Genomic DNA, 16,300 nt, shown 5'->3' on the forward strand with positions numbered 1-16,300 from the left:
CCTGTAACTTCCCTCTCAACATTATCCTGTCTATTTTCCATTCTCATACTGACCATACCCCAACGAGCAACCTCGCTCTGATACCAATTGATAGGGTTCTGTTTCCAACTCAATACTCAAACAATCCCAACAATGTAATGAAACAGTCAAGAAGAGAAAAATGATACAGAACTATTCAAGAACAGAAAGTTATATTGGATTGATACCACAATGTGTCTATTACACTTTTGGAATTGAAAAAATAACCTAGATAACAAATTCACTGCATACTCGATATCACAGATTCAAAAACATTCAAACAGACTCAAAGAAAAGTAAAAAAATTACTAAGCTTCGAGGGCCAGCTTCCTCCCAATTTCTCTTGTCCTTCCTTGACATTCTGCCCCTTTTTGTAATGCCTTAGTATTCATAACAGAATACTGTACTGCCCCTCTTCCATATTGCCATTTGTCTAGTATTCTAATAACATAATATTGTACTCCCTCTCTCCCATATTGCCATCTGTCTTGTGTTGATTGTCCTCTGTCATGTTGCCATCTGTCTTATATTGTTTTGCTAGCCTAGCTTGAGATCCTCTATTGTGCTTCCCTTGCCTATTGTAGACCTGCATTGCATTTGATCTATCAGTTTTTTTTTTTTTTTTTTTTTTTTTTTTTTGGTTCTATCCCAAGGCATGTCCTGTGGTAAAATTATGGGTGTTCAAAAGCAGTTAACTGAACCGGTTAACCACTTTTTTAAACCGAATTGGTTTTGGGTTAACCAGTTTTCCCTTTTTTTTATAAAAATTATTTTTTATTTTTTCCTAAATTAAATTGTAAATATAAATAATACATATCCAAATAAAATAAAAATTCATACATATCCATTGACCACTACTAACAATACATTAAAAATATTATTTTTTTTATTATATTAAATATAATATATTATTATTTTTTATTAATATATATATTATATATATTATATATTATAATATATATATATATATTATAATATATATATATATATATAACCGGTTCAAAAAACCGGTTTCGGTTAACTGCTTTTATTTTTTCCCAAACTTTGACTTGAATTTAGTTTATAGGATCGCCTGTATATAATAATGCATTTGCCCACTAGACAACCCCATTAAAAAGATTGAAATTCTTACAATATTTAACTATGGTGGTTTCTACTCTGAGCTTATTACTTGCAAGAGAAGAAAAGTTTATAATTCTAGTTAAAATTTGCGCGAAAAATACCATGTCAGTTTCTATGGAAGCTTTATGCAATGGCTAGCACAGATTATCTAGAATGGGGTATGGAAATTGAAGAATGGGAGCATGAGGATTTTGAGCCTCCTCCATCCCATTTGCTAGCCGATGAAGAAGATGAAGATGATGAAACTAGAAGAGAATCCAAAAGTGGGGCAATGGAGAATCATCGATAAAATGATTGTTGCCCTGGAAAATCTTCTTTTAGGTTATTTATTTGTTTAACAATAAAAAGGATTTTCATTTCTTTCTCGTTGGTTTATATGTTGTTTCTTTTAATAGTTGTGGTCCCTGTAACTTTTATTTTGCATAAAAATTACCAGAGCAATATGGAGATACATCTAGAAGGTTTAGATTTTATGTCTTTTCTTTCACAGTCTCTAATTCTTCTGATGTATATATAGTACTGTATCTTTTAGCTGACAAGTCTAATATATTGCATTGTATTTGTACTATTAAACTTGAATCTTCTCAAAAATCTTAACTGATCAAATTCATTGCATTTGAATGTGGCATCCATGTAAAGGAACAACATGTGAAGCCCTCAAATATAAAAAACCTGTTCAGACCATAAATATCGAAGGTAGTTCCTCTTTTTAACTAAACTAAACTACTACGTGCAGATTCTATAAAGAAGATTCTATCACGGGAAATTCAAGATTTTAACAGCATTGTTCATTGCTGACAAGTTCTTGATGACGTAAAAAAGAAGCACAGATAGAAGTCAGTTCTAGTATTGTGGTTGACATGTTAAGCACTGTGGATAAACTGCTTCTGTTGCTTATTTAGACAATACCCTTTTAGACAATAATCTCCAAATTGGTGTGCAAGTTACTCCAACTCCAACTCCAAATTCCATGCCACCACCAGCACCTTTACCTCCCAAACGTTCAAGGGGTACATGTAATATGAAGAATAGTTCTCAAGTGTGGGATCACTTTGTTAATAATGATTGTGAGAATGAGGATGATTTGACTGCGACATATAGTTACTGTGGGAGTGTTCTAGCATGTCCGAGTAAGAGTGGTACGAGTTGTCTACGTAACCACTTAAATAGATGCAAAACGTATCCTCCAAATGTGGCAGACAAGAGACAGAAGACCTTAATTTTTCAACAAGGATCACGTGATCTCTCAAGCGGCATTGCCCTCTCCGCACAATCCTCATTGGTATCATGGAAATATGATCCAAATCTGATTAGAGAGTCTATAGCAAAAATGATCATTGTTGATGAGTTACGCTTTAGTTTTGTGGAACGTGAGGGGTTCCGTAACGGGATGATTGACACAACCTAGATTTCAAGTACCTTGCCAAAGAATTGTGACTAAAGATTGCTTCAAAATGTATATTGGAGAGTGCCAAAAGTTGAAGTAGTTTTTCAGTTAGTTTTCGCATAGAGTTTGTCTCAGCACTGATACATGGACAAGCTGTTAGACCCTTAACTATATGTGTCTTACTGCACATTTCATCAATGATCATTGGAAGCTACAGAAAAGAATTTTAAATTTTTGTCCAATCATTAGTCACAAAGGTATAATGATTAGCAAGGCAGTTGAGAGGTTTACTTGATTGGGGTATCTATAAGGTATCCACAATCATAGTAGACAATGTTAGTTCTAATGATGTTGGGATAAGCTATCTCAAGACTCGACTAGCAAGTTGGAAGGGAAGTGTATGGGATGGTAATTTTCCACACATGAGATGTTGTATACATATTTTGAGTTTAATTGTGAAAGAAAGGTTAAAGGATATGGATGATTCCATATTTAGAATACGTTCAGCAGTGACATATGTGAGGTCTTCTCCATCAAGGTTACAAAGATAAGGTGTGTGTGGAGAAAGAAAAAATCGCAAGTAAAAGTTATTTGGTTCTTGATGTAGAAACCCGGTGAAACTTTACATACTTGATGTTGGAAGCAGCATTAAAATTTCAGAAAGCTTTTGAGTTGTTGGCATTTGAAGATAGTAAGTATGTAAATGAGCTTACTAGTGGTGATAGGTCACGGGGTTTGCCTATGAGTACTGATTGGAAATATGCTCATTACTTGTTACCTTTCTTGAAAGTATTTTTTGATGCTACTTTATGTGTCTCTGGTTCTCTTTATGTTACTGGTAATGCATATATGCGAGAGATTTTCAGCATTGGTAAAGATTTCAACATGGTATAAAAGTCATGATCTTGGCTTACGTAATATGGCTACACGGATGAAGATAAAATTTGATAAGTATTGGTCAAATGTTGATAATATCAACATATGTTATTTATTACAACTGTACTGGATCTTAGGCACAAGTTAGAATATGCGGACTGGGTAGTTAATGAGTCCTATGATGTTGTTGTAGCTGATAAGTTGATGAGAAAAGTGAAGAAAACTTTGTTGTCTTTATTTGAGCAATACAGTTTGCTTATGGTGGAGGATGACAATGCGCAGTCAAGTGAGAAATCCCAAGTTCCAATTGACATTGATGTGCATGATGCAAATGTTGAAAATGAGGACTTCATGAGGGTTATGTATAATGAGAGAAAGGTTGCAAAGGAAGTTGTTCAGCATAAAACATAGTTGGATAATTGATGAGGGTTATGTCGAGGAACACCTCTGTGCGGACGTCGAACTGTCTTTTTATCCTCTCGAACTCTTCTCGGGTGAGAACCGAGAAGACATCAAGGGATGCGTCTGCGGGAACATCCCGCGAAGACGAACCGGCTCCTTCCTCGGGTTTGGACGCTGAAGGTTCCATTCCACAGTCTGCAACACCGACAGACAGAATGTCATTTTAGCCATTGCATGTTGCCCCACACGGCGGCATGAAACAAATTCCTTAAACCCTAACAGTAACTCGAGCTGCCATCCACAGCTCGAACCCGACGTCAGCGTCGCATCTCTGATGAAACACCAGGAAACCCAACGCCATTGCACCCCAAAATAAAGAAAGAAAAAGAGAGACCTTACCTTCTGGGGCGCGTGACCGAGGACGGTTCTTGTTTCGGATATCGGAGAGATGCCAATCGGAAAAGAAGAACTTCCGGTTTGCAAAGATTTTTCGCTCGAGGCAAAAGGGATTCTGGTGGCATCATCTAAAAAATTTGGGCTTTTATATGGACTATGAACCGACGGTTACCACCCCTCAGAATCGAAACGATGCCATTCTCTCTCTCCGCATTAAATGCGCCCCACGTCGCATTCAATGTTGTGATAAGGGTTGTCGTTTCGAGTGTGTCGTGCAATTAATGCTCTGTCAAAATAACGTCGGGTCAGCACACAACGCATTTAATGCGCCTGCCAGATGCTTTAACACGTGCAGAGCGCTTGACAGCGCAGAAATGAGCTCATTGAATCTCCAACCCTAAGGCACGGTAAGAAACGCCGATGAAGCCAGGTCACTTGGATGATGATTGTCAGGTCATTTGGGCAAGGTTTCTGCGAGGTCGTGTTCGCAAAAGGCCATGTCCCGAGCTTCTTCCATTCAGGTCGAAATTATCAGAACCTCCAATCGCGGCATGACTTAGTTTCCAAGGTTCAATCCTCAAACCTTAAAAGCTAGGAGACTTCTGTTACGCCTGGAAAATCAAGGGCTGACGTGGGAAATCACGTGATGGGGTGTGACCTGTTCCCGTCAGAACGGTAAGCACACGTCAGGCCTGCCAGACGTTATGGAGCTCCCGCGTGTCCATTTTCCTGCTCCAAATCCCGTGAAATCAGCTTGGAAGGTCGGCAATGTGACTTGAAGCCAGATTTTCTCTTGACATTCACACCAACCCATGGATTTAATGATGATTACTTGCACTCATCTCACTATAAAAAGAGGAAGACCCCTTCATTAAGGGGATTCGGCCATTTTAAATTCTGAACTAGCTTTCTCTCTCTCTCTCTCTCTCTCTCTCTCTCTCTCTCTCTCTCTCTCTCTCTCTCTCGTACCTTTGTATTTATATTTCCCTAATCATTTGTAAGTCAGTCCGCTGTTGCGACCTGACCCACAATACTAATACAAATATCAGTGGACATAGGACTTGCTACTTTAGCATCCGAACCACTTTAAAAAGCTCTCATTGCATTTACTCTATATTTTATCCATAATCACGTGTGTCTCTTGACCAATCAACGTTACGCACGTGTCGATTAGTTGGTGTCAAAAATCACGCATCAACACTAACTGATGAAGAAGATGAAGATCATGAAATCAAGAGAATCCAAAAGTGGAGCAATGAAGAATCATCAATAAAATGATTGTTGCCCTGGAAAATCTTGTTTCAGATTATTTATTTGTTTAACAGTAATGAGGATTTTCATTTCTTTCTCGTTGGTTTATTTGTTGTTTCTAACTTATATTTTGCGTAAAAATTACCAGAGCAAGAGGGATATACATCTAGAAGGTTCAGATTTTATGTCTTTTCATTTACTCTTTTACAGTCTCTAATTCTTCTGATGTATATATACTGTATCTCTTAGCTGACAGGTCTGATATGTTGCATTGTATTTGTACTATTAAACTTGAATCTTCTCAAAAATCTTAACTGATCAAATTCATTGCATTTGGATGTGGCATCCATGTAGAGGAACAACATGTGAAGCCCTCAAATGTAGATAACCATAAATATCGAAGGTAGTTGCCCTTTGTAACTAAACTACCATGCGCAGATTCTATAAGGAAGTTTCTACCACGGGAAATTCAAGATTTTAACAGCATTGCTCATTGCTGACAAGTTCTTGACGAATTCAATGACGTAAAGAAGAAGCACAGATAGAAGTCAGTTCCAGTATTGTGGTTGACATGTTAAGCACTGTGGATAAACTGCTTTTGTTGCTTATTTAGACAATACCCTTTTAGACAATAATCTCCAAATTGGTGTGCAAGTTATTGCCTAGACATATTAGCAAAAGTTTTGGGGTTAATCTGTCAAATTATATCTTCCAATACTAGTAAGCAACTTCAGTTAAGGCCCGTTAAGAGATCACGGGTACAATGAAGTAAAACGTTGTCCATGTGATACCCGTGTATCTTCCTCTAACTAAATGTTGATAGCACACAAGAAATCCTCTAAACAGTGGTTTCTCACACGAATTTACTGCATATAAATACACTCCATCATACTGTCATAAAAATCACCAAAGATTTCTCTTCATTGATACATTCTTTAGAGTAGAAATTTGTGAGTGTGCTGCCTTAGAAAAAATGTCTATCGAAGCTCTTGCAATGGCAGGCGTTGACTATGTTGAGTGTGGCATTGATGTAGAAGCATGGGAACATGGTGGCCTGGAACAGATTCCTGCATATCTGCTGGCTGAGCAAAGGTTAAGCACTAAGAATGAGCAGAAGAGAAGTGAGGTGTTAGTGGTTAATGAGCAATGGTTGAAAGAAAAGATGCGTGAATGGGCTAAAGCTGCAGCCTCAGTGACTCAGACAAAGACAAAACTTCAATTTCAAAAGAAAAATGTGTTTTGCCAATGCCTAACCTTATAATCTGAGTTGCAATGTGTTCTTTATGGAGGAATTGTTATAGCATTATATTAGCGTTATAATGTTTCTTTCAAATTGAATGTTGTTAATAGAAAAACTTATCTCAATTTCATCTTATTTTCTGCTCTTGTATAATCTGTTAACCTTCAGCCCTGGCAGAACTATGAATACTTACTTAGGACATTCTCTCACCTCCGTCCAATTAAAAATCTTGTCATGCATTGTTTTGGATATGACAGTATTTAAACTTATTCATCATGGTGATGTTCATTTTTAAGAGGGTTTCACATAAATTATGAATATGATTGGATCATATTATAAGACTATGATTTTTCTCTTCTAACACTACATAATTTGATCCAACTAGAAAGTACATTATATCTGTCTAGTGACATATTATTGATCATAATTTGATGATAACAGCCTAACTTCTATTTCCATTTGAGAAATTCAGTAAACTTTGCACATGAAATCCTCACTTTTGTTGAGAGAAAAGGAAAACATTTCTCTTTTATGTTAAGTAGACAAGCATCTTTCTAGTAACACTTTTTGCTTTCTAAAGGCTTTTGGTTGTCTCCTTTAAAACACTTTTACTAATTATCAAAATCTAGTTCAATTACTACACTGAATTATAAGTTATCTCACCCATATATCACATGCATTCATGTGTATACATTTTCCAAATCTAAAAGTTATACAAAAACTAAGAACTTATGATGAAAGCATTCACATGACCAAGCTGGGCTTTAAAACTTAGATATAATTAATTACTAGTAAGTACACATTCATTGCATACCCATTGGTTTTTTTACCGGCCAACTACCCCCTAACAACTTTTATTAGTTAATCAATTATCTTTGATTGTGATTTAGTAAAAGTGCATGAAAAAGTGAAAGTGAAGTACAATTGGCCCAAGTCACAGAAAGATATAACAATATGTAACCTTGTTCATGTGCCATCTGTGACCTTCATCACAAGATAGAAGGCTTGGAACACATATATATAAGCATACTAGTGACTTGATTTGATCTCCATGGAGAAGAGCCTAGGCATGAATGCTGCTAAAAAGCATTGTGCAAGTTCTTAAGGTCAGATTTCGAGCCAAAGAAGCCATGTCAATAGAAGCTCTAGCAATGGCAGTGGTTGATTGTATCAAGTTTGGCATCAACCTTGTAGAAATGGAGTGTAGAGACATGGAGAAGACACCAGAGTATCTTTTGGCAGAGCAAATCCCATGTAAAGATGATGTCAAGGAGATGCAGCAAATGGAAGAATGGCAGGTTAAAGCAGTTGCATCCATTAGTATCATAGGCATAGACACATAACAAAACGGTAGCCTTTCTGCATAATTTAAACATGATTGAAAACCAGAATTTGTCTTTCTTATGTCCTTGTGAAGAGCACAAGCTAAAAATATCAGACTGGTGTCAACCCAGCAGATCTCCAATATCACTTAAAAAAACTTCCTTATACAGAATAAGAGCTCTTTCCTTACGTTTAGTTGGCTCATGGCTGCAAAATTTAACCAAAACTTAAATTACACAAGGAACAAAAGGGAAGAGCTACTACGAACATATGATATACAAAAATATGAAGGCATGTTTCCTTTTTTTGCCCCTTTCTTTCCACGCCATTACTTTTGGCATTAGAATTATATCAGCTGAAGGAAACATCAAGCTAGCCTAATGTAACACAGTTAAATGCTTGTCACACCAAATCAAATCCGTTACCTCATCTTCCACCTGATAATTCAATTGCTTCCTGGTTGTGTATGGAATCTTCCCCCCAGTCAAATCTTCTTTGCAGCCTCTCGTACTCTTGCCTACGAGTAACTTCAACGTGCTGCCACTCTTCCCATCTCTCAGCCAGCCCCTCTCCTTCCAGCATGCGTACAACCTCTGACATTGCTGGACGGTCCTCAGGTGATGCTTGTGTACAGAGCAACGCAACTTGAATCATTATCTCCACCTCTTGGATGTTGTAACTTTTATGAAGGTTGTGATCTACAATAGCATCCAGTCTCTTTTCTCTCTCGAGCTTCTTGACCTTTTGGAGACAAATTAACACAGATTGATGCAATCATCAGAACTGATTAGTATAAAACTTGAAAATTATAAGCCAATCGAATTATCTAGCTTCAATCTTTTATGCATCAAATGAAAATTTTCATAAGTGAAATGCTGTCAAATTTCAAATAAATTTCATCTTTTCCAAGAACAATTTAACTTAAAACTGAAAATGAGAAGAAGATGTACATCTACACTCCAACATCATGAGACTTTGATGTAGCAACAACATTACAAATGAAGCCCAATTTAACTGAATTCCAGCATGAGGATGCATGTAAAGTTCCTCATACAAGTTAAAGATTGTTTTCATATCAACACTAAATTTGAACAACATCAACTTTGGCACAACAAAGCACATATGAGATGACTTGAAAACATGCTGGAAGCATTTTCTCCTCACAAGATTTCTTAAAACACCAAGAGAAAAAAAAATGCCACTTGAATATTTTATGGCCAAAGTTCCTCCCAAAAGAAGTGAAAAAGGCATTTGCTCCAACAAAAAACACTTAAGTTGGGAATTCCATGTAGCAAGAAAAAATACTGATGTACAAGTACAACTAGTTACACAAGTTTGTAAGAAACATCTTCAAGAAAGTAGAGCACTATACATCTGTTGAAACAATTGCATTTTGGGCTCAAGCTAGCAAAGATGTTTAACATCTAAAGCTGTGCCAACTGCTCCAAATTATTGAGAGATTAAATTTAATTGTTTAATTTGTAAGTTATATATAAACAAGTCAACCATTATGAGGCAAGGAGAGAGGATAAATGCAGACAAACAAATGAAGATAGTACAACATTTTGTGTCTTACATGGTCAAGCAGTAAGACATCATCTTCTTCTTCTAGGCGAGAAAAGTCAATTGCACGTTGACCTGTTACAAGCTCCAGGAGCATAATCCCATACCCAAAAACATCTGTTCTTTCGGATGATTTCCCAGTGGACAAGTATTCAGGTGCTATGTGGCCCATCGTCCCACGAACTTGAGTCGTCACATTAGTCTTTCTCACATCAACCAATTTGGCAAGGCCAAAGTCACCAACAACTGCTTCAAAGTCTTCATCCAGCAATACATTAGCCGCCTTCACATCCCGATGAATGATCTTAGGATTGCAATGTTCGTGTAGGTATTCCAGCCCACGTGCTGCACCTAAGGCAATTCTTTTTCTTGTAGCCCAGTCTAAAACAGGTTCCCCAGGTTTAATTTCTGCAATAATGCTTAAAAATTAGTCAAACATCATCAGAGCAGCCTCTAGAAATTATCGTATGCATAAATTGGTACAAGAATTACAACCCAAGAAATTTTATAAGTTCCCTATAAAATTTTACATGGTAAAGTGGTAGGCCTACAGCAGAACTTAAGATTAAATACGCATAGTCCATCATTTGACTTGTATTACTAAAAATTCAACAATACTTCAGGCTAAATCAAGTAAATGAACAGATTCTATTCAGATCTCCACTGGAGTCAGGTAATCCTTGTGCTTGACAGATTAGAACTTGGACTAGGACTATGACCACAAAGATGCAAAAAAATTTGGATTCACACCGTTCAAATACTTTATCTTCCCTATAATCTACAATGCCCCTAACAATAAAGATACAAGCATAATTTCCATTGTATGTGTCCAGTGGTAATGATATCGCATGTAAATTTTTTTGAGAAGGAAACCCGTGGCCTTCTAAATTTACTTTGGTCTCAGGCTTTGTATTTCTGATGGTATATTCTGAAACAAAACATGATTATACTGAGAACAGATGAACAATTTCGAAAGGCACCACTCTCTGATGCCAATACACAAAATTTTCACTTGTGCATTTATTACCTTATTAAGACTCATATTAGAAAATAATATCTGAGGAAAAAAGGTAAACAATTACATTGCACTTAGCAGCTTCGATTTATATGAAATTGCATAGATATAAATACCTCGTAGACGATAGGCCACACTCAAATTTTGCATAAATGGGTACACCAAAAGACGTTCTGTTGGTGTTGTGCAAAAGCCAATCAGCCGTAATAGATTTCTGTGGACAGCCACACTTATCATCTCAACTTCACGTTGGAAAGCTGCATCTCCCCCAGGACTCTCAAAATCAGTTAATCGCTTCACAGCAACTTTTGTGTTATCAGCAAGGACCCCTCTATAAACCTTTCCAAAACCTCCCTGTCCAAGGACATTTTTTTCATTGAAATTTTCGGTAGCCAACTGCAATTCCCTCCACGAGTATCTTTTCAATTGACCAAATGCAATTCTTCGGTCGACTTCACCTGGTCACACAATAAAAAAGACAGCTTCAACTGAGAAACTACATTAAAAGAAAATGCAAATTTAAATACTTCAGTTCTAAAATTCGAAGATGGTACACAACTTGTAATACAGGATAAAACAGGTGAGCTACCCGACGAGTAGAACAAAATGGATACCAGAGAGAGCTTTTACAAAGCAAGCATCCATGAAGTCATGAGTGGCAAACTAAATCATGTGGTTGAAGTTCACAATTTTGAAATTCTCCCACAACATTTCATAACCACAAACTAAAATGAATAATGCTACACTTACAAATTATTCATACAAATTTTTATACAGAATAATGTGTATAAATATTGCACTTCATTGTTCATCACCATCCTAATGAGAACATTGTTTGAACCATGCATATATGCTCCAAAAATTTAAGCTAAATACTGAAAAGAGAAACCATAGAATAATATATATATGAAATAAAATAACATCTAAAAGTAATTAGTCTCTGGTAAACTGAAAATTAACACAAACCTGCAACATCTACAAATACTTCACGCCTGTAGCCTTTATGTTTAGCCTTGCACCAGAAAAACAGAAGGACTCCAGAAAGAAGAACAAGAAATCCTCCAATAATCCCAACTATAATTCCGATAGTTGGCTTCTTCGAACCGCCTGTCAGAATTGGGAATTACCTTAAGCAATTAGCTGGTCCAACAAAATTTAACAGCTCTATTTTAAGAAAACATCTCCCTCATTATGAAGCAAACTAACATAAAAAAAAATTACCTGAATCATTACTCCTAGATTCACAAGGGTGGGGAAGATTTTTATCACAATTCAAATGGTTTCCTGTGAAACTAATATAAGCCAGCACAATCAAGTTTAGTGCTGATGAAAAAGAGTGAGGTAGAAAGACTAAATACAAGCATATCAAATAAGTGAAAAGTTCACAGCATCTTAGATTATGACTGAGTCATTCGGCATTGAAATAATACAAGTAGGTGTTGTCCATACTTGTACTTAGGAATTTGGAATAAACGTGCAGGAATTTGGCCGCTGAGATTATTGGAATCAAGCTGACTGCAAAAAGAAGTTCAACTATGCAATCAAAAACTTAAAAAGATGTTGACAAACACAAGCCCACATAAAGTAACTCCAAGATCCAGAAATGTGGGGGAAGAGAAGGAACTTATTTATACTTCATTCGGGCATCAGTTAGTTTCTAGAACCACTTACATATTGATCAAGTTTGAAAGACCTGTAAGTGACTCAGGGATAGTGCCATTTAGGTTGTTTTGACTCAAAGTTCTGATTACATGTCAAAAACATAGCAAGGTTTTATCAGAAATATATGAAAAACATATAGATATATAATACAACTGAAGGAAAAAAAAAAATTATTGATGGAATAACTTACAAGAACTGAAGCTTTTTTAGATTACCAAGTGAAGATGGTATTTGACCAGTTAAATGATTATTTTCCAAGTCCAGGCTGTTTAAATTTGAAAGATTTCCAAACTCTTCAGGTATTTCACCATTTATGCCATTTCCTTTCAACGTACTGCATGAAAAGTGCATCTTATATATATTAGAAACATCTTGCATGTATACATATCCATATACTGGAACAAGTCAATGACCATTACAATCTTATAAATCAACTATGAACTAAGTAAAAGCTGGCAAGTTACATCTCATTGTTGTAATTAGTAATGTTCTGTATCCATGTGATGGGAAGAGAGAGAGAGAGAGAGTTACTAGTATCACAGATTACATTGGACCAAGTGCATGGATCAACGAAATAAAAAATCCAGAAGTCAGAAGATCTTTTTTTTTTTTTTTTTTTTTTTTCCTTGGTTCAAATTGAAATAATGCCTCCAATAAAGAAATGTAAGCCTATAAATTCATGCAGCTCAAAAGTGAACGTCTTCCTTAATTCATGCAAAAACAATTAGTCTTGGAACTTTATTTTAAACCTAAGGCAAATCATAATGGCAAAATCAATAACCAAACACACAGAAGATTAGTGTTTATGACTCAAATGGCTCAATTAGAGATCCTAGGTTTCCCTTATCCAAATAAAATACCAGACTGCTGTGCATGTGTTCTGAACCCAATGGAATTATGCAAGTCATCCCGAGAGTAGATAAAATGGAGAGGAGAAAAAAGGAATGCCAAGATCATTATTAAACTCCATAAGGACTGCATAGGCAATATGGATAAAGAGTTTTCACCACTGCTGATAAGTACCCCTAGAATTCATTATTTAGAAACTGAGAATAGTCACCTCAGGAAAATAGATTAAAAAGGTATATAAAATACTGTAACAAATTATATTGATTACTCCCATACACTCCATACATACAGTGTTTTTAGATTCTTTAGAACTCCTATTCTGGGTGACAAAGTTCCAGAAAAGTTCATGGTTGACAATGTCCTGCAAAAGAGTAAAAGGTATTAGCATACTTTCATATAAGATACAAGAATGCAACTAAAGTACATCTACAAACAAGTAATTTATGCTGGCATAGTGTGCTATCTAAGCACTATAATTGAAAAAAAAATAATAAAAAAAAAGGAAGTTCAAACTTAATCTAAGAATAACTCACACAGAGACAACATTGTTACTATTATCACAGATGACATTGGACCAAGTGCATGGATTAACTTGGTTTTGATTCCAATCAGTCAGCAGAGTGCTTGGAACATGCAATGAATTCTTCAAAGCGTATAGTGCATCTCCTGAAACAGAATATAGGAATATTCACCACCAAATGAACAGCTAACCCAACAACAATATATAAGTACCAAAAATTTTCACAAGCCTAATAAAATCAAACATAAAAGAAAATGATCAATCAAAATCTCATCTCACTAGGAACTGATAACTGCCTACTGAATCAGCAAAGATTTACCTTAATCAACATTTCAATTTGACTTTATTACCTGAAAGCCATCTCTCTCTTTGCATCTGAACTGGTTTCTTTTTTTATGTTTCCATTCAATCTAATACAACAGAAGTTCTTCCACTGTTCCAAATTACTCATTGCTATAGAGTTCACTAAACTAATAGAATAACTTTTAGCTTAACAACCAAAGAAGTAAATGATAGAAATTTAGCTCTGCTTAGCTTGGCTACAATTAGTTTGCAACAAACTTTGACTCCAGATGACTATTATAAACTGGACAGTTCATTTCCAGATTACCCTATAATCAGAAGTTTGTCTAATTTACAACAGAGACAACCAATTGGGAACGCTCAATTAGCATATCTATAGGCTGCGTACATATATCAAATAAGGAATGTATCATACCTTGATAATCAGATTGTACAGTCGAATGCAAGCAAGCCCATATTAGAACGGCAAAGACCAGTTCCATCTTCAACAATATCAACCCTTGAGCAATACAGCAAAGCACGTGATCTGCAGCAAAAACCTGAGTGAGATCCATTTCAACGGAAACATCATAGTATCAACTTCAGAATCTATATGTAAAATGCACAATGATAAAGTTTAAAGAAAAAAAGAGACTAATATTTCACGCACAATTGTGTAAATCACAAAACATGAAAAGTCAAGCAGCACATGCCTCTGGACACATGAATGTTTGGCCTTGTGCGTATAAGCACATGTTACTTAGTTATTAATTAGTCAAGAATGTGAATGAACAGCATCTGAATGGTAGCATTAGCCACTGTCCTAATTCATGAAGGTGTTCTTTTACACTCTTGACTCAGCAACAAGAGTTAGACAATGTTTAGTGATTTGTATACCATTTTGGGACGTACAGATAATCATATACCCTTGGTCAATCAGATTACGGTTACAAGGAAACCTTAAGAAAATTCTCTAAATCAATGATTAGGGTAATTGCTAAGCGTATTTGACCCAAATCCTAGCATAAAACCATGTTTTTCTAACTTTGTTTTTCAACATTGAAATTGACCACTCCAAGAATACTGAAAATTGCCATTAAAAATTATCTCAACAAAATTAGGAATGGTCCGTGCAATATCAGTTATTATGAGCCATGGATACATACATAAACATGGACATGTAAAAACAAATAGGTCCTCAGAGCTGTAACCTTTGAAAACACAAAAATTAAACATTACACACGAACACACACAACACAATTCTTGAAATAATAAAAAGAACGTGAACCACTCCTCTACGTTTGGTAGCTGAGAAAATACCAAGAAATTTTTTGAATTTGCTTTATTGGGTATTGACCAAAATTCAAAATTTCAATTTTTTTCAACATTTTCACATAAACCCAGATAAAGCTTAGAATTTTACAAACAAAAATCGAAACCAAAGAAATCCCAGAAACAAGATCATAGCTTGAACAAGAATTGCTGAATAACAAATCGAAATGAGAAGAAAAAATATCAAAGAATTGAAAAACGTAAAAGGAGTACCTTTTTCAAAGGAGTCAGATTGGAGCAGAAAGAAAAGGGGTTTTCATTTTAAATGGGATTAGAATAATAGGAATCAGAGTTTAATGAGTTTGAGCTGGCTGCTGAAGAAGTGAAGCAGTTTTTAATTTTTTTCTAACAGCAAAAATCTAAAGAGAAGGTTCTGTCTTTCTGTTTTGTTTTCTCTAACCAATCTTTATTGGTCTCTTTTTTATTTTTAGTTAAAAAAAAAAAAAAAAGTTAAAAGATTAAAAATTTAAAGAAGGTTTGCAATTATTACATTCTCTCTCTCTCTGAGTGGTGATACTCAAGTTCACTTTGGACACCATTTTCATCTACTTAAGTTAGGCAAGATGAAGATAGATATCTTTCAACTTTGTAAGTGAACACTTCTTGTACATGAAATTTTTTTGTCTTTTAAGACACACAAGTCAAACAAAAAAGGTGTTAAATCTTTCATCAGAAATTTATTAAAATAAACATTATCATGTCGGCCCAAGATAAGAACAATAGAAATTAATATACATATATTTCAAACAATTATGAGCTAATTTCCTAATTAGTGAATTACTGACCCTGTAGGGTAAGTTTGTCAACTAAATGGTTCTCTTCTCTATCATTGAGTGAAAATAAATCAAATTCATTCATAGAGATTTAATATATAATCAGAATATAATTTTTGGCCCCACGTCTCATTAATTCTTGTTGATGGTGAGGGACCATTTGTTGCAATCACATTATGTAATAAAGATTCTGAAAGATATCAGCCTCAGCCTCTCAATAACTTAATTTATCTGTAGAATCAGTTTACATAATAAAATAAATTGAAATTTTGCTCTATATTAATCAACC

At 35.4% G+C, this 16,300-nt stretch overlaps 1 protein-coding gene across 3 annotated transcripts; it reads right to left on the reverse strand.

Annotated features, from left to right (window-relative positions):
• Positions 1-8,032: 8,032 nt before the first annotated feature.
• On the reverse strand, positions 8,033-15,647 carry LOC116110805 (probable LRR receptor-like serine/threonine-protein kinase At5g10290). 3 transcript variants are annotated; one of them, XM_031397028.1, is made up of 13 exons: positions 15,452-15,647; positions 14,343-14,453; positions 13,638-13,770; positions 13,394-13,465; positions 12,446-12,589; positions 12,265-12,336; positions 12,043-12,108; positions 11,815-11,885; positions 11,560-11,700; positions 10,710-11,051; positions 9,592-9,986; positions 8,441-8,756; positions 8,033-8,222 (listed from the first exon to the last, which is right to left on the reverse strand). In XM_031397028.1, exons 2-12 carry the CDS (start codon positions 14,407-14,409, stop codon positions 8,442-8,444), a joined length of 1,818 nt encoding a protein of 605 aa, XP_031252888.1. In that variant the 5' UTR covers positions 14,410-14,453; positions 15,452-15,647; the 3' UTR covers positions 8,033-8,222; position 8,441. The 3 variants fall into 3 exon arrangements, with proteins under 3 accessions (XP_031252888.1, XP_031252879.1, XP_031252897.1); XM_031397019.1 differs by having other exon boundaries at positions 8,033-8,756; XM_031397037.1 differs by lacking the exon at positions 15,452-15,647 and adding an exon at positions 13,975-14,034 and having other exon boundaries at positions 8,033-8,756.
• Between the last annotated feature and the right edge of the window lie 653 nt (positions 15,648-16,300).

The sequence above is a fragment of the Pistacia vera genome, unplaced genomic scaffold, assembly GCF_008641045.1.
Source record: "Pistacia vera cultivar Batoury unplaced genomic scaffold, PisVer_v2 Contig1183, whole genome shotgun sequence".
Lineage (NCBI taxonomy): Eukaryota > Viridiplantae > Streptophyta > Magnoliopsida > Sapindales > Anacardiaceae > Pistacia > Pistacia vera.

Coding starts and splice junctions, on each gene's coding strand:
- LOC116110805 (XM_031397028.1), bottom strand. CDS start 14,409: ATGGAACTGGTCTTTGCCGTTCTAATATGGGCTTGCTTGCATTCGACT. Junction 11,052..11,559: donor AGTATTTGTAGATGTTGCAG/GTTTGTGTTAAT, acceptor TTGTGTGACCAG/GTGAAGTCGACCGAAGAATT. Junction 8,757..9,591: donor ATGTCTTACTGCTTGACCAT/GTAAGACACAAA, acceptor TGTCTCCAAAAG/GTCAAGAAGCTCGAGAGAGA.